General features: G+C 39.9%; 1 protein-coding gene across 1 annotated transcript; it reads right to left on the reverse strand.

Annotated features, from left to right (window-relative positions):
* Nucleotides 1–12,405: 12,405 nt before the first annotated feature.
* LOC125344833 lies at nt 12,406–22,176 on the reverse strand. The gene is made up of 3 exons (XM_048337158.1): nt 21,853–22,176; nt 20,708–20,805; nt 12,406–12,649 (listed from the first exon to the last, which is right to left on the reverse strand). The coding sequence occupies exons 1-3, from the start codon at nt 22,174–22,176 to the stop codon at nt 12,406–12,408; spliced, it is 666 nt and encodes a 221-aa protein (XP_048193115.1).
* Nucleotides 22,177–23,953: the final 1,777 nt, after the last annotated feature.

Raw genomic sequence — 23,953 nt, forward strand, 5'->3', positions numbered from 1 at the left:
ATGTCTTCTATGATAATCAAGATATGTATCTGAATCTCCTAAACTTGAAGATAATTTTTAAAAACCCCAAATATTGGGGCTGGGAATATAGCCTAGTGGCAAGAGTGCCTGCCTTGGATACATGAGGCCCTAGGTTCGATTCCCCAGCACCACATATACAGAAAACGGCCAGAAGCGGCGCTGTGGCTCAAGTGGCAGAGTGCTAGCCTTGAGCGGGAAGAAGCCAGGGACAGTGATCAGGCCCTGAGTCCAAGGCCCAGGACTGGCAAAAAAAAAAAAAACCAAATATTAGTTCAAAACTTGAAGTTTAGCCTGGTGTTGTAGTTCACACCTTGAATCCCTGCTACACAGCAGACTGAAGCAGGAAAATGCACAGAGCAGAGTGCCATCCTAGCTCTAAGTAGATAAATCTTCACTAAGTGAATACATTACTATTTTTCAATATATATCAAATGACACCAAAAGGAAAATACATCTTTGTTATCACAGAATTGATATTTAATTCCACTAAAGCATTAATGTCAACTTTGTGGTTTAGGTTCTACTTAAACAATGGGCATTTTGACAGAACAAGTAATAATCATTTTTGCATAGAACATCTACCTGAAGATTTGTTTTGAAGCAGTTCAAAATAGTATAAAACTTTTCATTGCAACATATTATTAGAAATGTTATTTTTACAACATTTTATATCTTTCATCCATTAAGAATAATTCCAATAACATTCAGAAATAACATTATCTTTTAAGTTTTCTGTTATAACATAAATTTTCTTTTATGAACCTAATTTATACATTCTCCTTAAAAATGCCATGTTATCATCAGTTTCCACATGTGAATCTTGACTTCAATAGTACATCATAGAGCAGAAGTTCTAGCAGACCCAGACTCAAATCTATATTAGGTGAACACAAAACAAAACATGAAAGCATTATAGTCTTTATCTCAAAGACTTTTAGTTAAGTAAGCATGTGATAGTAAACTTATGAAGGATTATATAAATGTTAATAAGAATAAAATTATGGGCATTGGGTATGGTAAGTTATGTGTATGGCAGAAGGAGAGAGAGAACTACAATACAAAATGATATTCAAATGTAATTAAACCATATTGGTGACTAATTATTATGTGGCTAACTGTGGAGGTTCTATATATTTGGATTTATTCATTAACTCAGCAACCATTTATTCAACCACTTACACAAGCACTGAAATTCAAGATCACGATATACTCCATTCTTCATCAATCTCTTCCTTGCTTCTGGAAAATGAGATCAACGGGTGATTTCCAGGCAGAACTATACTTACCATAACAAGTATAAAGGTACTTGAGCACAAGGGTGGGATGTATTTCTCAGTTTTGTGCCAATGTGAATGCATTTTGTTGTAGTTATTACATTAATAACTGAACTTTGATAAGGAGGGAAGTAAGCCATACAAATTGCTACACATTGTAAGTAGTTCACACTGACTAGAGTTACAGCAACGAAGGGTAAGTAGAAAGCACCAAGGCTGAATAAGTTGATGTAAATAAACTTAATTTGAATATTTGCCTTTCATACCAAGGTAGTTGGAAATTTCATGAGTGCAAAAGATAAACACGGGGCTGGGGATATGGCCTAGTGGCAAGTGTACTTGCCTCAAATACATGAAGCCCTGGGTTCAATTCCCCAGCACCACATATACACAAAATGGCCAGAAGTGGCGCTCTGGCTCAAGTGGCAGAGTGCTAGCCTTGGGCGGGAAGAAGCCAGGGACAGTGCTCAGGCCCTGAGTCCAAGGCCCAGGACTGGCCATAAGAATAAAAAAATAAGAATAAATGAATATAAAACACACAAAAAAGGTAAACACTTATATTTGGAGACATTTAACTAAGAAGTGGAGGATGCCTTCATTTGCTAAGAATAGTCTGAGAGTTTCAAGAGATGACAAGTGAAAAAAGTGCTGAGTCACAAAAGAAAATGCACATGAAACTTGATAGTTACTACAGTGATGAAAGACACGTGGGAAGTTAGTCTACAGGAGGGGTGTTGGTTTTTAATCCCTTCCATTTGAATTTTAATTATATGTTGTAGGTCTGTTGGCCAAATAAAAAGAAGGGGTGCTAATTGCTTTGTTTCAGAATATCAACACACCTAAGTTAATTTATAACGTTTGGCAACATACCTCCTGGCAGTCCACGAGTTATAATTCTTCCTTCTTCATATCTTGAAATAAGCCAAATATGACATCTATTATTTGAATTCAAAAAGAGATATCATCCTGGAAATGACTTACAGCTTATGAAATCTGAGCTTACATAAGGATGTAGAGACTAAGACAGTTTGAAGAAAGTTGTGAAAATGTCACCCATGTAAAATTAACCTACATTCACTTTATGTAAAAAGTATCCATATATAATGCTACTTAATCTGCTTAACATTAAAATGAATACTTCTGTACTAATTATGCTGTGAGTATTCACTAATGTATGCACAATACAACCTATATTATATATTCAATGCATTTTCAATGCAAGTCAATGGTTTTCACCAAAACTGCTTTCTTTCCCCGCACAGTTTTAACATCAATTACGTGTAAAGGCTGTTTCACTTATGTTTCACTTCATATATGCCTATAATGTACCTTATTCATTTTTCCTGCATCCTTCACAATTGCTTCCTAAACTAAATTTAATGCATTTCCTTTTTAAGTTTTTATACACGTATGTAACATATTTTGATCAATTGTTTATATTCTCCATTCACTCTCTTTCCTCTTACCATCTCTGCATGCTGGACAAGATTTTATAGCTCAGTCAGTCACTTCTTAAAAGTGTACTCTACTTATCAGAAGGCTTTCACCATAGTATTTCATCCATGCATATATTGTACTTGAATGAAATGTGCCCTGTATCTACCTTTTCCTAAATATTTAATCACTTATTTCAAGTTAATGAATCTTTTGCTCGAAAGAAACTTTCCATTCTCTACTTAGCAGACCCTAATGACAATACCAAAATACTTGTTAGTATGATCAACATCTTTGGAAATACAGCTGGATAGAGAATTCAATATTCAAAACTCACTAATCTTTCTATAGTCCAATAATGAACAGGTTGAGAAAGAAATTGAGAATAGCAATAACTTCCAAAACAATTAGAGACCCATAAATAAGCTTAACAAAGGGATTAAAAGACATCAATAATAAAGTCTATTAAATAATGACATAAGAAATAGAAGAAGACATCAAGGGATGGAGAGATCTTCCAAGACCGTGGAATGGCATCATTCAATCATGAAAATGACAATATTGCCAAGCATTGCAACTTACTTATTTTTACAAATACTCATCAAAACCCCAATGCCATTCTATATAGAAATAAAAAGTCATTCCAAAAATTCATGGAAGAGAATTAAAGTCTCTGAACAACAAATGCAATTGTGGATGTATCATAATACCAGGCTCCAAAGATATAATAACCAAACAAGTGTGCTCCTTGCAAATAGAAATCCTACAAACGAGACCCAAAGACCAATGACACTCTATAAAAATTAATAAAGCACACAGCTTCAGCTATATCGTTTTTGACAGTGGAGATAAACACAAAGCCTTGAGAAAAAACAGCCTCTTCATAAATGGTGCTGACAGAAATGGTTATCTCCTTCAGGGAGACTGAAACGAGACCCTTCTCTCTCACGCTTCTCAGAACTGATTCAAACAAGGAGACATACAACCACACAACAGCAGCTATCCGGTATTTGACAAAGCCTTGTTGCTGTTATCTAAGCACAGATTATTTTGATCTTTACTTGACATGCAAAATCTATTTTAGTTCTCAATAGTTCCCCAAGTCAATATCAAGAAATCTAGCAGACATGAGACTCAAAGTGAACATACCTAACCTGCAGTGCGCAGTCCTCCAGAGTGGAAGATTGTGTGTGTGAGCCTAGGTTACCACCTCTTCTCCTGGAAGAAAACTTTTTGAGTTCACAGGAAGTATGATTTCCAACACTAGGGCAAAAATGTTGGACAGACTCTGCTCTACTGGCTCTGGAAATGAGGATTCCACTTGTCCTCCTCCAGTCTCTTAACGGACCTGTGAAAATCCAAACAGCAAATGCCAAATCATTCCTTTATATTAACAAAGTAGGACTATTTAAAAAATACCTATAAAATAAAACTTAATTTCTTTTAAATTTTATTTTTACCATCAGTATTTGTAAGAAAATTTCTGTTTCAAACAATTTCATCCTATAGAAGTACACATATATTTACAGGAAGATACCACTCTAGAAAGTCACCCCAAAAAAGTAAGGAGGACAGAAGTGACTTTCAATGATTTCTGGGTTAATAGGTTTCCCTTGCTTATGATAGGTCATTACTAAGACAATTATTCAGAAAATGTTTAGAAATGCCTGTTTTTCAAGTATGACTGTGTGAGAAGATTGGTGTATTAATTTGGTTGCCACTACTAGCCATTTTACCATGCAAAACATATGTTAAATCACCATACTGAGGAGCAAAATCAAGAATCACATGATTATGTCTCTGGATGTGGAAAAAGTGTTTGATAAAATCCAGCACCCATTTATGATGAAAGCTTTGGAGAAACTAGGATTCCAGGGAACATTTCTGACTATAATAAAGTCTGTCCATCACAGGGTAAAAAAAGACAAACAACTACAAAAGCAATACTTGCAAAACTGTTTGGTATAAGTGAACTGAACACCTCGGGGTGGGGGTAGGGAAAGGAGAAGGCGGGCGGGGGGTATGAGGGACAAGGTAACAAAAAGTACAAGAAATGTATCCAATGCCTAATGTATGAAACTGTAACTTCTCTGTACATCAATTTGATAATAAAAATTCGAAAAAATAATAAAGTCTGTCTATGACAAACCCACAGCAAGCCTTATACTTCATGGTGAAAGTGAAAGCCATTTCCTTTAAAATGAGAAGCACAAAAAGGTTGTCTGCTCTCTCCTCTCCTTTTCAACACAGTACTGGACTGCCTAGCCAGAGCAATAAGGCAAGAGGAAGACATAAAGGGGATCCAAATAGGAAAAGATGAAGTCAAACTCTCTCTCTTTGCAGATGACAAGACCCTGTATCTTAAGAACCCAATAGACTCTACTTCCAGGTTACTTGAGGTGACCCAACACTTTGGCCAGGGAGCAGGATACAAACTAAATCCTCAAAAATCAATGGCTTTTCTCCATGTCAACGACCCGAAGAGCAAGGCTGAAATCAGGAAAGCAACTCCTTTGGCAATAGCCTCAAAAACCATAAAATACTTAGCAAATACCTTAGCCAAAGAAGTCAGAGACCTCTATGATGAGAACTTTAAAAACCTGAAAAAGGAAATTAAAGCAAAACTAAGGAAATGGAAAAACCTCACATTGCTTCTGGGTTGGGAGGATCAACATGGTGAAAATGGCAATATTGTCAAAGGCTATCTACAAATGCAATGCAATACCCATCAATATCCCAACACTATTCTTTAACAACATAGAGGAAGCAATCCAGAAATTTCTATGGACCAATAAACGACACCAAATAGCAAAAGCTATCCTAAGTAAAAAGGATAGTGCTGAAGGAGTTACAACACCAAACTTCAAGTTGAATTACCAAGCTATAGAAATAAAAACTGTCTGGTATTGGCACAAGAACAGGCCTGAGGACCAATGCAATAAAACTGAAGACCCAGAAATGAACAAGCAGACCTATGGCTACATAATCTTTGATAAAGTAGCTAAAGACAGGATGGAAGACAGCCTCTTCAACAAATGGTAATAGAAAAACCAGCTCAACACCTGTAATAAACTGAAACTAGATCCTTACATAACACCCCGCAGCAAAATAAATTCCAAATGGATCAAAGACCTTGAATTAAAATCAGATACCCTAATAACATTGCAAGGAGGAATAGGAGAAACACTTGGGCTCCTTGGCACAGGATGAAACTTCCTTAATAAAGGCACAGAATTTCAACAAATGAAAAAAAGTAGGACAAATGGGACTGCATGAAACTGCAGAGCTTCTACAGGGCAAAGGACATAGCTGCCAAGATAAATAGAACGTCCACACATTGGGAGAAGATCTTTACCAGCCATACAATAGAAAAAGGCCTCATATCCAAACTATACGTAGAAGTCAAAAAAATAAATTCCTCCAAAACAAATCCTCAAAGAACCAAAAGCCCCCTCAACAAATGGGCCAAAGACCTAAAAAGAGACTTCTCTGAGGAGGAAATGAGAATGGCCAAGAGACACATGAAGAAGTGTTCTACATCACTGGCCATAAAAGAAATGCTACTCAAAACAGTACTGAGATTCTATCTAACACCAGTAAGAATGTCCAATATCAGCAAAACTAATAATACCCAATGCTGCAGGGGATGTGGCCAAAAGGGAACCCTACTACAGTGTTGGTGGGAATGTAAGCTGGTTCAACCACTCTGGAAAGCTGTATGGAGATTCCTCAGAAGGCTAAACCTAGAGCTCCCTTATGACCCAGTAGCCCCACTGTTGGGCATCTACCCAGAAGACCACAAGCAAGACCACACTAAAGCCACCAGCGCAACAATGTTTGTCGTAGCACAATTTGTCATTGCTACAATATTGAACCAACCCAGATGCCCCTCAGTAGAAGAGTGGATCAGGAAAATGTGGCACATATACACAATGGAATTTTATGCCTCTATCAGAAAGAATGACATTGCCCATTCGTAAGGAAATGGAAGGACTTGGAAAAAATCATACTAAGTGAAGTGAGCCAGACCCAAAGAAACATGGACTCTGCGGTCTCCCTCACAGGGAATAATTAGCACATGTTCAGGTTAGTCATAAGAGAGATCACAGTAGCTCAACAGTTATGACCATATGAACACATAAGATGATGCTAAGTGAAAAATGAACTCCACATTATGGAAACAAGTATTATATCGTTGTTGTAATTTTATTTTCAACATGCCATGTGAAACCGTAACCTTTATTTCCCTCGCGCATTCCCTCCCTTTAGTTGTACCTCCGCTATTGCTGTATCTCATCTGAGTACCGTGGATACTGTATATACGTGTATTCGAACTAGGGACGGGAAAGGAAATGTGAAAATTGAGAGACAAAGGATAAAAAGGCAAACGACTCCAAAAGCAATACTTACAAAACCATTCGGTGTAAACCAACTGCACAACTCATGAGGGGAGAGGGGAAGGGGGAGGGGAAGGCGGGGGAAAAGTGAGGGAGGAGGTAGCAAGTTGAACAAGAAATGTACTCACTGCCTTATGTATGAAACTGTAACTACTCTGTAATTCACGTTGACAATAAAGAAGGAAAGAATAATCGTACTCAACATTCAACACAAAATACAATTAAGCATACCTGAACGCTGGTATTGAGGAAAGTCATTTAGCAATGAAAAGGAATCATCTGGCTGCCGTTTGCTGTCACCATGCATGCATTCTTTGAGATATCCAGCTTTTAGCGTGAGGATTCACTCAGAACAGCAACATCTAGGGAGGAAGATGGTGACGCGGAGATTAAAAGACCACAAGCAGCTCTTGGCCCATTTCATCCTCACAAGGTGTCAGGGGTGGGACCTGCCGGCTCTGCCTTCCTCACACTCCCCAAACCTGACCAGAGATTTATAGTTTCACGGCTTTGGAAATTATATACCTTCCCATTATCATGTCATTATTTTTTTACATCAGTTGAGGACAGCCTGGTTCTGCGCACTCTCTGCTGGTAGCAAGGTCATAGTCAAGATCAGGTGTTGAGCTACAAACTGACAACTAATTAGCTCTATGTCGAAATATGAGAAAAATATGCACATGAAACTGAACTAAGATGAAGGAATTCAACAGCAGTAGACTAGTCTTTTATAAGTATCAGGGAATTAAATTCCTTCAGAATATTATGCTAAATTCTATTTACTTTTCCTTCCCAGTGACCTCACTGTCTCACTACAAATTATGCTTTTGAGACAAGTAGCTACGTTTCGTTAGTATGATTCCACTTTGACTTCTATAGCTTTTTGGTCTGGACCTTTTCGTAAATCTCAAGCCTATGAGAGGGCTCTGCACGGTCTTTGTAGGTGTCCTTGAAGATCAATTTTGTGAAGATTTTGTCTTATAGAGCCGACATCCCATCTCCATGAGCATGTGTAAAGTAATTATATTGTTTCCCATCACTTCTGCCTCAGTGGTTCACCAAACAATCAATTTAAAATATATTAACATGCTGCTGCAGCTTAAATTTATTATCTTATCAACTGCATTTCATCTGAATGATGTGAGCCTAGTTTTTGCTGTTGGAGATTGCACACTCCATATTATGCATATGACATAAGTATTCTCACGCCAATCAATGCCCTCATATCTGACGCATTCTTATTTTAGTCCTCTAGTTATATGGTACCTCATAGAATGACAAATTCAATATTTTCCCATTAAATACATGACTTCAGACAAATATTAGAAACATTTAAACATTTGTACAACACAATACTTAGGGTTTTCCTAGTAGTCTAGATGTTTGCCAACAAGTCTTAAAGAAATCAATTTTCTAGTGAATGTAGGTATTCTGATATAAAAATGAATGCATAATACTGATGAAAATGAACTATTTCCTAGGAAAACAGATATTTCATGTTTCCAAGTGTTACTTTTCAGAGACCTTCTTGTATACCATAATGAATTTATCCTACGGATGTTTATTTATATATTTACAACAATATTCCTCTCCAGCACATCATTCAAAAAGAGTCAGGGCAGGAGTGGCTGTCATGGTGTCTGTCTGGATTCGCAATGTTGCCAGCACCGTTTGTGGACGAACCTGTCTTTCTTCCATCCTGTTTTCTGTCTTTTTTTTGGCTCCCTTATCACAGATGAGGTGGCCGCGGGTGGGTGGGTTCATTTCTGGGTCTTCAGTTCTAGTCCACCGGTCCTCAGGCCTGATCTTGTGCCCTGCCCACGAAATGCACTCCCTGCTCTGCAAGCTCCGCAGTGGGAAGGGTTAAAGGTATTTCACTCACCTGCATGGAGAACGGCACCTGCGCGTGTCCTCCGAGGCTGAGCTGGCTTCCTCTCTTGCGGTCCTCCCTGCGGTCCTCCCTCTAGCATGGTCGGGGTGGCGTGCCGTCCACTGGTCCTCCCTGAGATCCCTTCTCGTCCTGGGTGAGGGTCTGGACCGTCCCTGCTGGGATCCTGCGTTGCCTCTTGCGGGCCTGCGGTAGCTGCTTCGTGGGCTGGGGTTGGGGATCCGTGGCTCTTCCCACCAGGAGGACGAGCGGGGGAAGCAAAAAGGGGGGTCAGGAGTGTGACGGGGACACCAGAGTCCAGGTCATCAAACTGTGGGCAGAAATATTTCCCTTGCTACAGGAATTCTAGGACATAACTTAGGGCCAACTTGAAGTTGTTCATTTGTTTTTAGCACAATTTTTGTGCATGCTTCTAATATCTAAAACTTATTGTACTTATGTGTATAAACATAAAAAAGGATTCGTTGTCTTTAGTGCATAAAAGCCACTATAACTGTCAAGGGTTGGTCATGTTATCTCAATCAAGTTAAACCCAAATAAGGGGAAAAAAGCAGTAAACAACCAAGGAGACTTGGTGACTGGGTAACGTTGATTCTGAACACGTGGGGTTCATCAGGATGGCATGCACAGGTTAAGATTGGTTTGCTTCTCCGCTACTTCGTTGAAGAACAGCGTTGTGTTAAAAATGTTGGTTATGTTATCAAGACTTATCCAGGAATGTCTCATACGAAAATATTGAATTCCAGACCTTTGATATCGTTTAGAGAGGTTAAATGAAATCTCTTAAGTGCTCAAATAAAATCTAATTATGAGCTCTTGGCTTTAAATATAGCGAAAAGATTTTGAAAGTTCAATTCAAGATTTGGTGTAACATATCTATACAGTACAAATTTTCAATACTCATTGTAGCAAACTTTAAATCATCAGTCAAATTAGCCAGTGTACATGTCATTCTAAATTCTAAAGATACCACAGAAGCAGTCTAATTTAACCTTAAAATAAGCACTAAACACGTAGCATTTCAACTTAAAAAGTTGGTTTAATATAAACATTTCTTCTAAAAAATGGGATGTTTGGCCTCTGGTTAGGTTAACTGTAATTTAAGTTTATTTAAAAGGTTTCCAAAGATAAAGATTAATACACAGAGTTAGAGTAAGGTATTTACTCTCTGTAACAATGAAATTATTTGAAAGAAAAATATTACTTATCAAGGTAATTGCTTGTGTACTATTGATACTGTCAAGTTCTACTGAAACTTAAAAAAGCTAAGTCTGGCTTTTTTTTTTTTTCACCATTTTCCCAGCACCCAAACTAACTTTTTTTTTTTTTGGCCAGTCCTGGGACTTGAACTCAGGGCCTGAGCTCTATACCAGGCTTCAAAAAGCTAAGTCTTAACTAAGCAGAATTTTATTTAAAGAGCAGTTTATAAGTCTAATAAATTGTTACTTATAACTAAGTATATAAAACTATACATGAATTCTTTTTTTCTACGTTGCTAACTACGCTGTATCTCACTTATTAAAAAGTTTTCGTCTCCATTAAGGCCTATCGAAATAAATATAAATGGGGAAGTAAGAGTATATCCTCTAGAGATCTAAAAGGTAATGATCTGCTGGTAAGAACTCACAGTTAAGGAAGGAAAGGACTTCTGGAACTCTAACCCCTCTATAGATCAGGGTTTGTGTAGCTCCTACCCCCAGAAGCAAAGTACTTTAGCCTCCATCTGACTGAATAAATTGCGCATTTTTCTTTCTTTCAGTTTTGAGATTGATTAATTATGATTTCCACAGTTAGTGTCCCCACTTTATTTTTCAAATCTTTACCTATGGTCGCCCTGTCATTAAGCCATATCCCTGCAGTGTTCCACGGAGAATCACAAAATAAGTCCATCACCAACCTGTCATTTATCCTCCTTCCAGAACAGGACAGCAACCGAGAACAAAGAGAACACAGTGTCCAGGTAGTTTCTGCCTGGGGTGCGAGCTACTCAGGAGGCTGAGAGCTGAGGCCTGAGGTTCAAAGGCAGCCAAGACAGCAAAGTCCCTGTGTGGTTCTTGTCTCCTATTCATCATCAAGGATGCTGTAGAGTTAGAGCTGGAGGTGCTGTACCTCCAGCCTTGAGCACAAAAGCTTGCATCCAACGCTCAGGCCCTGAATCAAAGCCTCAGGACCAGCAAAAAAGAAAAGACCTAAAGGAGCTTCTTTTCAGGTAAAAATGAAATTAGAGCACCAACTAGATGAGTGGGTACATTTCATAGGAATAATAAAGTTTGCACTATTGACTTAAAATAACTTACCAAATTATAATTTTGGGGAAATACTTACATCTGATCTTGCAACTATAATTTGTCCTCCAAAATGGCCAGACCTAGGTAGCCATGATATGGGAAATGGAAAAAGAAAACAGAAATGTTAAGTGTCTCATAAACACATGATCAGATGGCAGTGGCAGGAACAGATCACTTTAGAATTCTAGCATAGGTATGTAACTTAGGCATTTTTTTTCTTCAAAATTTGGCTCAAACTACCATCTGAGTAAACGTAAGGCACTTGGCTTAGCAGCCTGCAATCATAGCACTGACAAGGCTGAGCATGAAGGGATATTTCATCCTAGACATCTGGGCTCGCTAGTGAGATCCTGTCTAAAGAAGCAAAAAGTGCTATATAAATTAATGGATGAGTAAGTGAATGTAGAACAATGATTTATGTATTTAGATATATGCATGTGATTAAAGAAAAAACACATATGCAGATAATATTCATAGAGTTACTTTAGTCAAGGAACTGATTATTCTATAGCAAACTGTTGTTAAGAAACTCACATACCAATCTTAATCCATACGTTAGGCTATTCTATTAGGCAAGGACACAGTAAGACGATGATAGCAAAACAAATAATTCCTATAATGAAAGGGGCTTTTCAAATAACATATTAATTTAAAGCTTGTTTTAATTATAGTCAACTTATTTTTCAAGTATTGCCTCCAAAACTTTTGCAATGCACCAAGAACAGAAAACTTGTGTGTGTGTGTGTGTGTGTGTGTGTGTGTGTGTGTGTGAACTTACTTTTCTTGCTCTGGTATGGTATGGTAACACATGATAACTTTATTTATAGAAAGTCACATTTATTCTCAAATATCTCATTTAATTATACTTTTTAAAGATAGTTGAAACATTTTTAGTTTAAATACATGTATCGAATCGAATTATTAGGAAATGAGCATCACTTGAAATGGGACACATTTGTTGACTTGTGCTGCTTTTTAAAACAGATTATTGTCATATTTGTATGGCACAAATAAGTCAACTGTACTTCTCAATAATTCATCAAATCAAAGACAGAACGTGTCTGAAGTCTGAAATCCAAAATGAAAAAGATACTGTAACTAACCTAAAGTTTTCTCAGGAAGGCGTCCACCTTCTCAAATGCAGATCTTAGTCTTGGGCTCAAATCCGCATAGTCTTCTCTTGCTGAAAAATGCGTCCGAGGTCCCAGAAAACTCTGAGAATTTCTCTCAGTAGGGTTGTTTAAGCTATTCCTGGTAGTAAAAGTTTCAGACGATGTTTGACACAGATGAACTCTTAGATGAAGCTTACAATTTTCATCCTCCAGTCTCTTAATCTTTCTTTCACATCTGCAAAAGGCAAACATCCAGGAATCCATCTTTCCCTGAGTTAGACCCAAAGGACTTATGGCTTTAAGAAAAAAGGTGCAAACACTAACTTTTAAAATTAGCCTTAAGACCAAACTTAAGTTCCTTGAAACAGTATCTTGAAATACACATTGGTTAATGAATGCCAACTGTATAACGTGTAAAATTGTAATTTATTCTAAATAATCACACACACACACACACTCATTCCTGGCAAGTTAATTCCAACACTGTAGGGAGGAGACAAGTGATTGTCAGGGATGTCTGGCTCCACAGTTGTCACTGCTGCCCTCTGGTAGGGCTCTACTTAGAGGATTCCTCATGTAAGTATTACTATCTATGTAAAATCATCTCTGTATTATCATATGTGGACACTTTATCAAGCATAAGTTCAGTGAAACAACATATGATTCTCCTTAAGTAGGTGTTTAAACTACGAATAATAAACTTAGATTACTGGCATTCAGTAAAGCAGGTCAGAGATTATAAATATGCAACCGAGACATTTGCAAGTGCTTGTTTGCACTGTGTTTATCGTCCTTAAGATATCAAACTTTGGCTAGAGGAATACAAGGCAGCAGTTCCAATGGAGAAGATCGCAGAGCCGGTGATACAAAGAACTAAAGTAGCCTTTTGGCAATTGGCACACAGTATGCAATTCTGTTGTCAAAGACATTGCCCCCTTCACAGAAACAAAGGAAGGAATTCCATTTACGGTGTTGAGAATTGAAATTCCCAGTCTTTCCCTGTATAACTTTGAAGGGCATTTTGTCTCCGGGCACTCTCAGTTGTGAATTCAAGTATCACAGTCAGGGAAGACAGATAGACTGTGCCTTCAGCAGAAGTGCTACATCTTTGCACTGATGGTGCAATGTCCCAAAAAACACAAGTGAGCTTGAAATTTTCTGTTGAAGGAATACTGACAAGTAATTGTATACAAACAACTGTGCTAATTAGAAAGACAATGACTTCTCTGAAAATGAAGGGGGAAGGCCACTGAGAATAGGAAGAAAAACAGAGCAGCAACCAATAAAGCCCCAAAGTAAACCAAGAGGAGAAACTGTTCTATTCTAATAAGTTAGGAGAAAATTAATGTATTCATAGTATTTTCCAAAGTTGGTTTGTTCAGTTAGGTTCCTCTTCCTAGTAATCTCATGAGTCTGTCATATCAAAACTATTGTAAGGGCTGACCTCAGAACCCGGGTGACTAAATATAAGTTTTACTGCTAAAAGTATAACAGCTCCTAAACCCTGGGGATGACTCTATGCTAGAGGGCTGCACCCCCACCCATGAGACTATTTTGTAGTTTGACATTTAAAAATATAGGGAGCCCTTGTTCCCCCCTGTACCTAGGTAGCAACCATGGTAATGGACAGTCAAAAACGATCCTAGTCATAGACTATCGAAACAACCATACTAAGAGTAGAAATGCCATGGAAACTGTTGGGTTGGTTTACTCATGACTGAGTACTGGATTGTTTTCGCCTGCTCAAGCTTGGGAAAACATGGTGGTAATTGTTAAAATAAAGTTGATAATGGGTCAGCCTGACTGCAAAATTCTGCTTCTGTAAACGGCTTGCTTAACCCATTTGTGACTTGCTCTACCCCCTGCACTAACCCACTGTATCAGTGCTACGTGACCACCTGCTGTCAGTTCCTCATATCAAGGCCAGTTCCCATTACCAAAGCCAAAATAGGTTAACTGATAGGGTAGAGAGCCAATAGAAATAGGACAAGACTTGCTTGCTAAATGCCATCCAATAAGTATCTGCCAAGTTGTAAATACCCTGCCCCTGTTGTAATCACAATAAAAACCCCGCCTATCTGAGGGTCCGGGCTTTCAATCCAGATCAGCTTGGTGATGGTTGAGAGTCCAGGCTCCACCTGCAATAATGACTCTTGTGCGTTTGCATCGGTATCGGCTCCTTGGTGGTCCTTGGGGACTGGAAATCTTAGGCATAACAGCTTGGAGGACTCTTCCCAGAACCCCAAGATCCCAGGACCCTCGAACCAGAGTGTGACACTTGTTTTTCTTGTCTGTTTTGGCGTCCTTAATAACCAGTAACTAATATTCTGTAAGGTTGTCATAAGACTTAAGCAGACATGTAGGTGGGTCATCTTGGAAGACCAGGCCCCCTCCTTAGTGGGGAACAAAGTCCCCTCCTCACTTAGTATAGTCAGTAGGAAGGAAACGGGCTGCTCCTGGGGCGCAGCAGCCTAAGGCCAACAATCCCTATTCACTTCTTCCTCCTCTGGGCAGAAGGAATTCGTTCACTGAAAATCTGCTTTGTGCCTTTGGTGCGTCTCTTTGGTGTTTGCTTCTGGCTGTTTGTATCTACTTTTCTGAAACTCACATAAGATGGGACAGACTCAGAAGACTCCCTTTCTCTTCTGACAGACAATTTCAAGGACATGAAAAGCCAGGCACACGACTTGAGTATAGAAGTAACAAATGGGAAACCAATCACTTTTTGTTCTACATCCTGGTCTGGCAGGATTTGCTGGAAAATTCCCTTCCTAGTTAATGCCCTTTTTACCTCCTCAGGAACAGTTTCCAAGAGACACCTGGTCTCTGCTGGTATAGAGTTCCAAACAGCCTCCCCAGGTCCCCCCAAGTCTGAAAGACCAAGGGGAAGAGAGATCAGCTTCAAGTAGCCATTTTCTTCCAACTGAAGGTATTTAAAGGCCAATTGATCTGTACAATGCTCTAGTTAAAACTGGGCTCAGACTAGAGTCAAGGACTGGGTGGGCTGAGTCTTAGCCCAGGGAACCCCCAACCAGCTTTCCTCAGCAGAAAAGTACTTAGTGCACTAAAATGTCTTGCTAAAACTAGAAAGCCCTGGTAAATGAGACCGGAGAATGCTAAAATCATTTGTTAAGTTTTGTCTTAAATCTTGGTTATTGCAAGAGTAAGATTGGCATAAATACCTCTTGCCACTGGAAAAAGTATGGCCGACATTTATTTTGCTCGCTTTAAGATCTTTTGCATGTGTATGTGTGTGCAGGTGTGAGTGTGAACATGTTCCAGATGAAAACTGTCAGTATAATGTAAGAATGGGTGAGTTGACGTTCAAAGCTCATCAAGTTCGGGCCTTACCAAATGTTTTAAAGGATTAGTGCATAGTTTAATACAAACAGTTAAAAGGTATCTAAGGATTCTTTAATTTGCAGTTTTAAGTCTGGTATCTTAATGCATAAGGCTATTTAACATGTAATCAAGTTATTTTCTTTAGCAAAAGACATTGGAAATGTGAAATTTATTTTCCTCTGCTGTTAATATTCAGGGCTAAATGTCAGAAATTTGGATATTAATGTTTATCCCTGTTAAAAAAATTGCTTGGGTTTCTCAGGGAGAGATGGAAAAAAAGGCAGAAACCCTTAGGCCAGGCCTGCAAGCCTATCCTCAGGAGTGAGGGTGATGTGGCAAAGGGGCAGCTTAGCCAGTCCATGGGGTGGGCCAGGCCCTGGGGGAGTCCACACATGGTGGAAAAGCGTAAGCTGGCACAGAGGCAATTCTCCCAGCCCCAAGGAGTAGGATGGGCAAATGGAGGCTTTTCCTTGTCCCGTATCTTTTCCTTACAGGTGGACATAACATCCTGATGATAAAATAGGTGTTGTGATGATGCTATTGAAGTCTATAACTGCTCCTTGGGAGGTTTGAACATTAAAAAAAAGTTTTCAGAAGACAGTTCAAAGTTTATCTGGACAATGTAATTTGACTTCTAGGCTATGTTGCAATTTGGATGTGTCTTAAAAAAGGGGACAAAGATACCAAGTCTGGATTCTTGTTTGTCATTCTGGAATGTGTAATTCTTGCATGGAGGGAAAACTGTCATTTGAGTTCAGAGGTGTTCTAGGCAATAACGCAGACCGCAGGGAAACAAATGACCCCTTTAAAGCAGCCACCCGGAGGGAACAGACTGTGGCCAGTGCCTCTAGATTTCAGAGTTCTTCAAATACAACTGAAAGCTAAAATGTAAATATTAAAGCAGAGGTTACTAAAAGAGTTTAGAGATCAAGATGGATTTCTAGATATGAGATTGGAAAATAAAGTTGTCCTAAATGTTTCATTGCAATTGGACAAAAGAAATAATTTAGGCTGCCAAAATGATTGTTTAATTTGCTATTCCAATTTGCCTTGCTGGTTTTATAAATTTCCAGGTAGAACTACAGTCAAGGACAGATGATTCTTACAAGTTTATCAAATGTAACTTTGGCCCTTACCAAGTTCCAGTTAAGATGATGCTTAAAAGCTACTTCTGTGTGGACCATCTTGTTGCTTTAATTGGAGTAAGAGGACTTTTGTAAGATTCATTGATCTGAAAACTGTGGTTCAAAGCCAGCCCAGGCAGAGAAAGGTCCCTGTGAGAGTCTTCATCTGTATTGAGCCAGCAGAGTGCTGAGAACAGAGTTGTGTGGAGCTTAAAGTGGTAGGGTGCTAGCCTAGAACTGAAGAGCTGAGGGACAGCACTCAGGTCCTGAGTCCAAGTCCAGCGACGGATCAAGAGAAATGTCAAAGGTGCATTGACCTCAGCATGGAAAAGGCTGGGACGAAAGAGATGGAGCATCCAGAGGCAGGAAGCCACTGCGTGGATGGCAGCGAGGGTGTCAGATCCTAGAGTCATGTGTGCTTGGCCTTCACAAGTTCATCAGAGCCAGGAGGTCCTGGAGGAACTTGCCAGTCCTCTGTGATAGTGGGTAGTAAAGCTAAGATTGTCTAATGAAGGGATAGCTTAAAATCCCAACCCCTGCATCTGCTCAAAGCCCTGAGCGGCAGTGAGAATTCTGAGCTCGCACATCTGTTCAGGAAGGAAGCTTGTGGACCTGAGATGGTGTCCTTCCCGAGACCTACCTGATGCCTACTAAGGTAATTTAGGCATTGTTAGGTTATCAGAGATCTGTTTCCCCAGCCAGTCAGGAAAACGCTTTTGCAAACTGAAATGTTAAAAGGCGACACTGCTGTAGCCCCAAAAGTCTATAACGTTGTTAGAAGTTAAAAGTTGAATGTGATTTCCAGTTTGGAGGAAAGCTTGTAAACTGGACATCTAATCCTGCAGCCTCTCGCTAAAGTAGACTAAGGTGATAGGTTCCTGGCTAGGTCAGGTCAACGCCCCTGAGCAGGCCTGAAGAAGTTACAGAAGAGGAATGATCTTCACCCATCAGCTCCCTTTAAAAGATGAGGAAGGATAAAGTAGGGAGCCCCCTTCCCCCCTGCTCTCCTCCCACTTCCACCCTCCCTTCTCAAAGAAGCCTCAGGCACTAGATGTCCTCTTCCCCCTGAATTCCTGGCAGGGAGGGAGTGGCCAAAGGTTTATCACCAGGCTCTTCTGGGGGGCTCCGGGCCACCGGAAAGCGCGCAATCAATTTGTCTAAGGTGGGCAAGTTAGACAGGCAGTGGGTGAGTCTCCAGCAGCCTTCAAAGGCTGCTTGTGCTTACCGTCCTTCCGCTTCCATAGATCTAGAGGCTGAGGAAAATTGACAACGATTCATGTAGCATTTGTGGGACAGGCAGCTCCAGGCATTAGAAGGAATATTAGCAGCAGCAGCGTGCCATGCCAGACCACAAATGCGGCTGGCGGAGTAGCCGCCAAGAGAAAGAGGGCAAGAGGAACGGTGCCAGGAGCCTACAGGGAGGTGATTTACTGAGATAGAAAGTACCTGCTAGCTTTTCTAGTCACTGTTTCAGGATGGATGGAAGCTTTCCTAACCAAGTGGGAAACAGCACAGAGAGTACAGAAGAAGCTTCTAGAGGAGATAATTCCCAGGTTTGGACTCCCAGTAGCCATAGGCTCAGACAATGGCCCCTCTTTCCTCACTTAGGTAAGGCAGCTATTAGGTAAGTCATTGGGGATTATTAGGAAATTACATTGTGCCTACCACCCCCAAACTTCAAGTCAGGTAGAGAGGAAAAGAGAGCTTAACCAAATTAGCCCTTGAGACTGGTGAACACTGGCCAGCCCTCCTCCACCACCCTGTTCGCCATCACACCCTAGGAAGCAATGTTCCCGCGCCTCCTCCTTTAGGCACCAGGCTTGGTTGTGAAGCAGTAGCTAAACTGTCCAACCAGCATTTGCCGAAAGGCAACCAGGACTATATTAGGGGGTTCACTAGCCAGGCCTTAGGGTAAGCTTCTTGAACCAGGCTAAGCAGAAAGTTGCAGCAGTCCAGCAGGAGGTGTGACATTCTGTGGGAGCCACTGCTGCCTGTGGCTGCCCCACCCCCTCCCATCCCATTGGGGTTCAGATCAAGTACAGCCTGACAGCCATCGGAGCCATCCACCAACTCCTCACCGCTCAAGTGGGTTTGGACATCGGTGAACGCATGCACCCACTGAGACGCTGACCAACTCCCTGGCAGAAGTGGTCCTCCCAAACAGGACAGGTTTCTTTGGAGAGGAAGGCTGTCTTGGGGTTAAGCATACGGGAATGAGCAGAGAAACACCAGGAAAGCATGGGATGGGATGAGTCTTTGTGTAACGGGTCCCTTTGGCTGACATTGTTAAAAACCTCGGTAGCAGGACCTTGGAGGTTGGTAATAGTCATCTTAATGGTTGGTCCTTGTATTCTTTTTTAAATTAAATGTTATTAAGGTGTCAATAAATTAAGTTGTATTGACAAGGCCAGTGAGTCCATTTCTTGTGATATCGTACACCCTCGTTTTTCTTTCTCTTCCCTAGATCAGGTAGGCATATATACAAACCATACCCAGTGTACTAAAATCACATAAAGTAACCATATAGGGTACGCCAAAGGAAATTCACCTAAAACTTCAAAGGCGACATCAACAATAGACTCCACCTGTGTCCTTCTCTTGGGGTTGTTTTTGCTTATCCTGTTCTTATATGATGTGTACATAGCTTTGGAGCTATGGTGATCCTCTGATAGGTCTATTGTAGACCTTTTCATGTTTAGTAGTTGTTTGGTTTTAGATATATACTGTGAGGTCACTGACCCAAACGTGGAAATACCATTTGACAAGAAGTTTGTTGTTTTGCAGACCTGGTCTCTACTGGTCTTTGTACTCTTAAGAGGCTCACTGCATTTCTAAGAGATCGTGTCAGCGCGGTACAGCTAAGAGTGCTGAGGTCTCCATATCAGCCCCTGGACAGGAAAGCCATAAAAATGTAGGATAATGAGGGCATGACTGGCCCCCCCCAGTAAGCAGTAGAAGAGGAGGGAATGTAAGGGCTGACCTCAGAACCCGCGTGACTAAATATAAGCTTTACTGCTAAAATTATAACAGCTTCTAAACCCTGGGGATGACTCCGTGCTAGAGGGCTGCACCCCCACCCGCGAGACTATTTTGTAGTTTGACATTTAAAAATATAGGGAGCCCTGTTCCCCTCTCTACCTAGGTAGCAACCATGGTAATGGACAGTCAAAAACGATCCTAGTCATAGACTATCGAAATAACATACTAAGAGTAGAAAGGCCATGGAAACTGTTGGGTTGGTTTACTTATGATTGAGTACTGGATTGTTTTAGCCCGCTGAAGCTTGCTTAGTGGTAATGGGAAAACATGGTGGCAATTGTTTAAATAAAGTTGGTACTAGGTCAGCCTGACTGCCAAATTCTGCTTCTGTAAGCGGCTTGCTTAACCCATGTGTGATTTGCTCTACCCGCTGCACTAACCCACTCTATCAGTGCTATGTGACCACCTACTGTCAGTTTCTGATATCAAGGCCAGTTCCCATTATCAAAGCCAAAATAGGTTAAGTGATAGGGTAGAGAGCCAGTAGAAATAGGACAAGACGTGCTTGCTAAATACCATCCAATCAAGTATCTGCCAAGTTGGAAATATCCGGCCCCTGTTGTAATCACAGTACAAACCCTGCCTATCTGAGGGTCGGGACTCTCAATCCAGATCCGCTGTGTCGGTGACGGTTGAGAGTCCAGGCTCCAGCTTGCAATAAAGCCTCTTGTGCATTTGCATCGGTATCGGCTCCTTGGTGGTCTTTGGGGACCGGAAATCTAGGCATAACACTATGTTTTACAGTCTACTTAATAAGTTTTGTTTATTTTCTGTGACTCTAAACTTACTCCTGTAATTTATTTGATAGCTGGGAGATTTTAGATAGTTGTGCTTGCACTGTCGATGTCCAAACAGCGTCCTGATATGCTCGAGCTCTGTTCTGCTCCTAAAGAAAATTGAAGAGTCATTTTTCAATCAATATTTCTTGAACAAGTTCCTATATTCTCTCCGTGGTGTAGAACACTATGAGATATGGGAAAGCCGGTGCTTGAATTTACAGTACTTCTCATCATTATCCCCTGCATTTAATCTAAATACTAAATACCTAAGTGCAGTTTTCTCTTGGGGAGGACATGAAGTAAGTACTACAGCAGGTGTACAAGAGTATGGATAAAACTTAATAAAATAGAACAAGACCAATCAAATTTGAGAAAGAAAACCTGACCTGAATGAAAGTCTATGAGCATGTTCCAATTTGTTTTATTTTTGACGGTTGTCCATTGTGGAGCTTGATCTCAGTGCCTGGGCATTGTCCCTGAATTTTTCTACTCAGGGTACTACTTGACCACTTTGAGCCGCAGCTTCACTTATGGTTTTCTGGAGGTTAACTGGAGAGGAGTCTCAATAGACTTTCCTGTCTGGGCTGGATTTGAACTGCAGTCCTCAGATCTCAGTTTCACGAGTAGCTACTATTAGTTACAGGCGTGAGCCACAGGTGCCTGGCTTGCATGTTATAATCTGTATGAATTATTGTTTTCTAAGAATTTAATTTTATGGCAACTAGATTTCAAACATGAAGTAATTTTTTTTTTTTTTGCCAGTCCTGGGCCTTGAGCTCAGGGCCTGAGCACTGTCCCTGGCTTCCTTTTTGCTCAAGGCTAGCACTCTGCCACTTGAGCCACAGCGCCACTTCTGGCCATTTTCTGTATATGTGGTGCTGGGGAATCGAACCAAGGGCTTCATGTATACCAGGGAAGCGCTCTTGCCACTAGGCCATATCCCCAGCCCATGAAGTAATTTTTAATAAAAAGAATGTTATTGAATATAAATGTACTTACAATGTGGGAATAATGTAGAATATATAGAATATGATGTAATATGTAAGATAGAAACATTATATAATTTACTTCTAATAAAGTACATGAAACAATGTGTAAGTCCAAAATATACCTTCCAATAAATGTTTAAGCATATTAGAAATAAACATATTCACCTGTATAAAGTTGGACACTTTTTCTGCTTGTTCACTTATTTCGCTTTCCGTTTTTTGTGTGAGGAATATTCTGTACTGTTCTGTCATAGCTATGGTACACTTGCAACTCTCAGTAAGATGTTTTTGGTCTTCCTTCAGCTTTGTATTCTCCTCAGCCAGTGAATCGTTTTTGCTTTGCAGGGACTGTAACTGCTCTTTGAGGAAATTATTTTCTTCTTGCAGCTGTTGATATTTGCCCATCTGCAGATTCTCTGAGGCAGCAGAAACCTGCATGGTCATCAGCACAGGTTGGTAAAGAAAGGCAAGCTTACACAGATCAATCATGAGTATAGTAAGATACTTAGAATATGCTCCCCTGAATTACGCAGAAAGTCAACTCATTTCAAATGACTACAAGGTTAAAGTACATTCCCTCCATCGATCAGCTTTGTCATAAAACACTTGTGCTTGGTCTTGCACTTCTGTCTCCTAGTTTTCTTGTTTTTTTTCTTTATAGAATGACTCTAATTCCAACCTTAGAATTCCAATTCCACTTAAAGAGAGTGCAATCTATGCTGTCTAAAATTATAAGCCGTATTCTAATCTTCAAGTGTTTTTAATGTAAATCTGAATTTCATGCCAGAAAATGATGACTTTTGGCAAGTAACTATGTATGACATGTCCCAGTATAGAAGTTTAGTGATATAATCTACGCATGGTTTTGAACAAAATGGACTGGATTCAATTACATGATTTTGTAATTGTCTGATTCTTGCCACAAAGCAGGGAGAATTCTAAGCCAAACAAGTAAATAATTGTACCTTTTCAAGAGCACGAAGTTGTGAAGAAGTGATTTCCTTTGCAATAGGGTTTGATTGGTGAGATGATTCTCAAGCTTGACTCTCTCTCTCTCTATATATATATACACATATTTATACATATATGTATATATATATATATATGGGGGCATTCCTCCTATAATTTTACTTTATCTGAATAGGACCTAGCCTTTGAGAATGCTCTCTAGTGAACAGAATGTGATGAATTTACTGTTTTATTTCAAACATTAAATTAGAAAAAGTTTAGAAACAGCAAGAAAACTTCCTCTCATTGGGAAGTTTGCCTTCAGAATCTCACCACTACACTACACTGTGAAGAAGCCCACATGTGGATTCCTTCAATGGCTGCTGTCACCCAGACATGTAGAGCAAGGCTTTTGGTGACACAGTCATCCCATACAATGCAGAGTGTAGAGAAATGGGCTGACTTCACTACTGATTCAATTCCAAATGGAAACACATTAATGTTGCACTGAAACTCCACATTAAGAGGTGGATTGTTCTAGGTAAACAAATGGGACGGGAATGCACAATAAACATGAATAGAAACCCATAATCTTCCAGCTATCTTAAAGCCAGTATGTAGAGGAAAAGGAATAGATAACTAGTATAAAAATAACTATGCTAACAATTACAAGCGTAATGAATCAAAACCGCAATTCACAGCCTCATTTAATGTGACTTTTCCCCTTCATTTAAAAAAATATTCTTTATGTATTTGTACAAGGGGGCTTCAATTCAGGCTATCAATTTATAAGTACAAAAATCGTGACCAATGTCACCCCTCCTATTGTACTTCATCTGTCTCAAACCTAACTATCCTTTAAGCGAATCCTTTTCTTTTCTGAAGCTGTAGGGATCTTGTTAACTATGAGACTTTGGAGAGAAGCAACTAGGATCCCAAAATGCCACATTGGAGCGATCCATTGGGCAAATGGAGCTTCCACACTTGCACCCATTTGGCTAGTCCTTTGCGGAACTCCAGGCTCTGCTGGGATATGACTTTTCTGTGGGGCTGTTTGTGTTCTTAGTCATCCCCAACCAGGAAAACAAGGCCAACTACCTGGTGATCATGCCATCGGTAGAATGTTAACACTGTTTAGAATTGGTTTGGACATTTCCCTTATGTTTGATTGTATGCTTCATGTGTGGTGCTCTATCTATTCTATCAAGAAAGCAAAAGCCCACTTTGGGATATATCTCAACCAAGTGGCCCATTTATAGTTAAACCTCTCAAAGAAAAAATGTAAGATTTCATCACAAAACAACACAGCCTGTGTACA

This window comes from Perognathus longimembris, unplaced genomic scaffold, assembly GCF_023159225.1.
Source record: "Perognathus longimembris pacificus isolate PPM17 unplaced genomic scaffold, ASM2315922v1 HiC_scaffold_4480, whole genome shotgun sequence".
NCBI lineage: Eukaryota > Metazoa > Chordata > Mammalia > Rodentia > Heteromyidae > Perognathus > Perognathus longimembris.

Excerpts from the sequence above, each read along its gene's own strand:
- LOC125344833 (XM_048337158.1), bottom strand. The coding sequence starts at position 22,176 with ATGATTGATCTGTGTAAGCTTGCCTTTCTTTACCAACCTGTGCTGATG. Across the intron at positions 20,806-21,852 it reads AAGTGTCCAACTTTATACAG|GAGCAGAACAGAGCTCGAGC; the intron begins GTGAATATGTTT and ends AATTTTCTTTAG. Across the intron at positions 12,650-20,707 it reads CTATCAAATAAATTACAGGA|ATGTGAAAGAAAGATTAAGA; the intron begins GTAAGTTTAGAG and ends TGCCTTTTGCAG.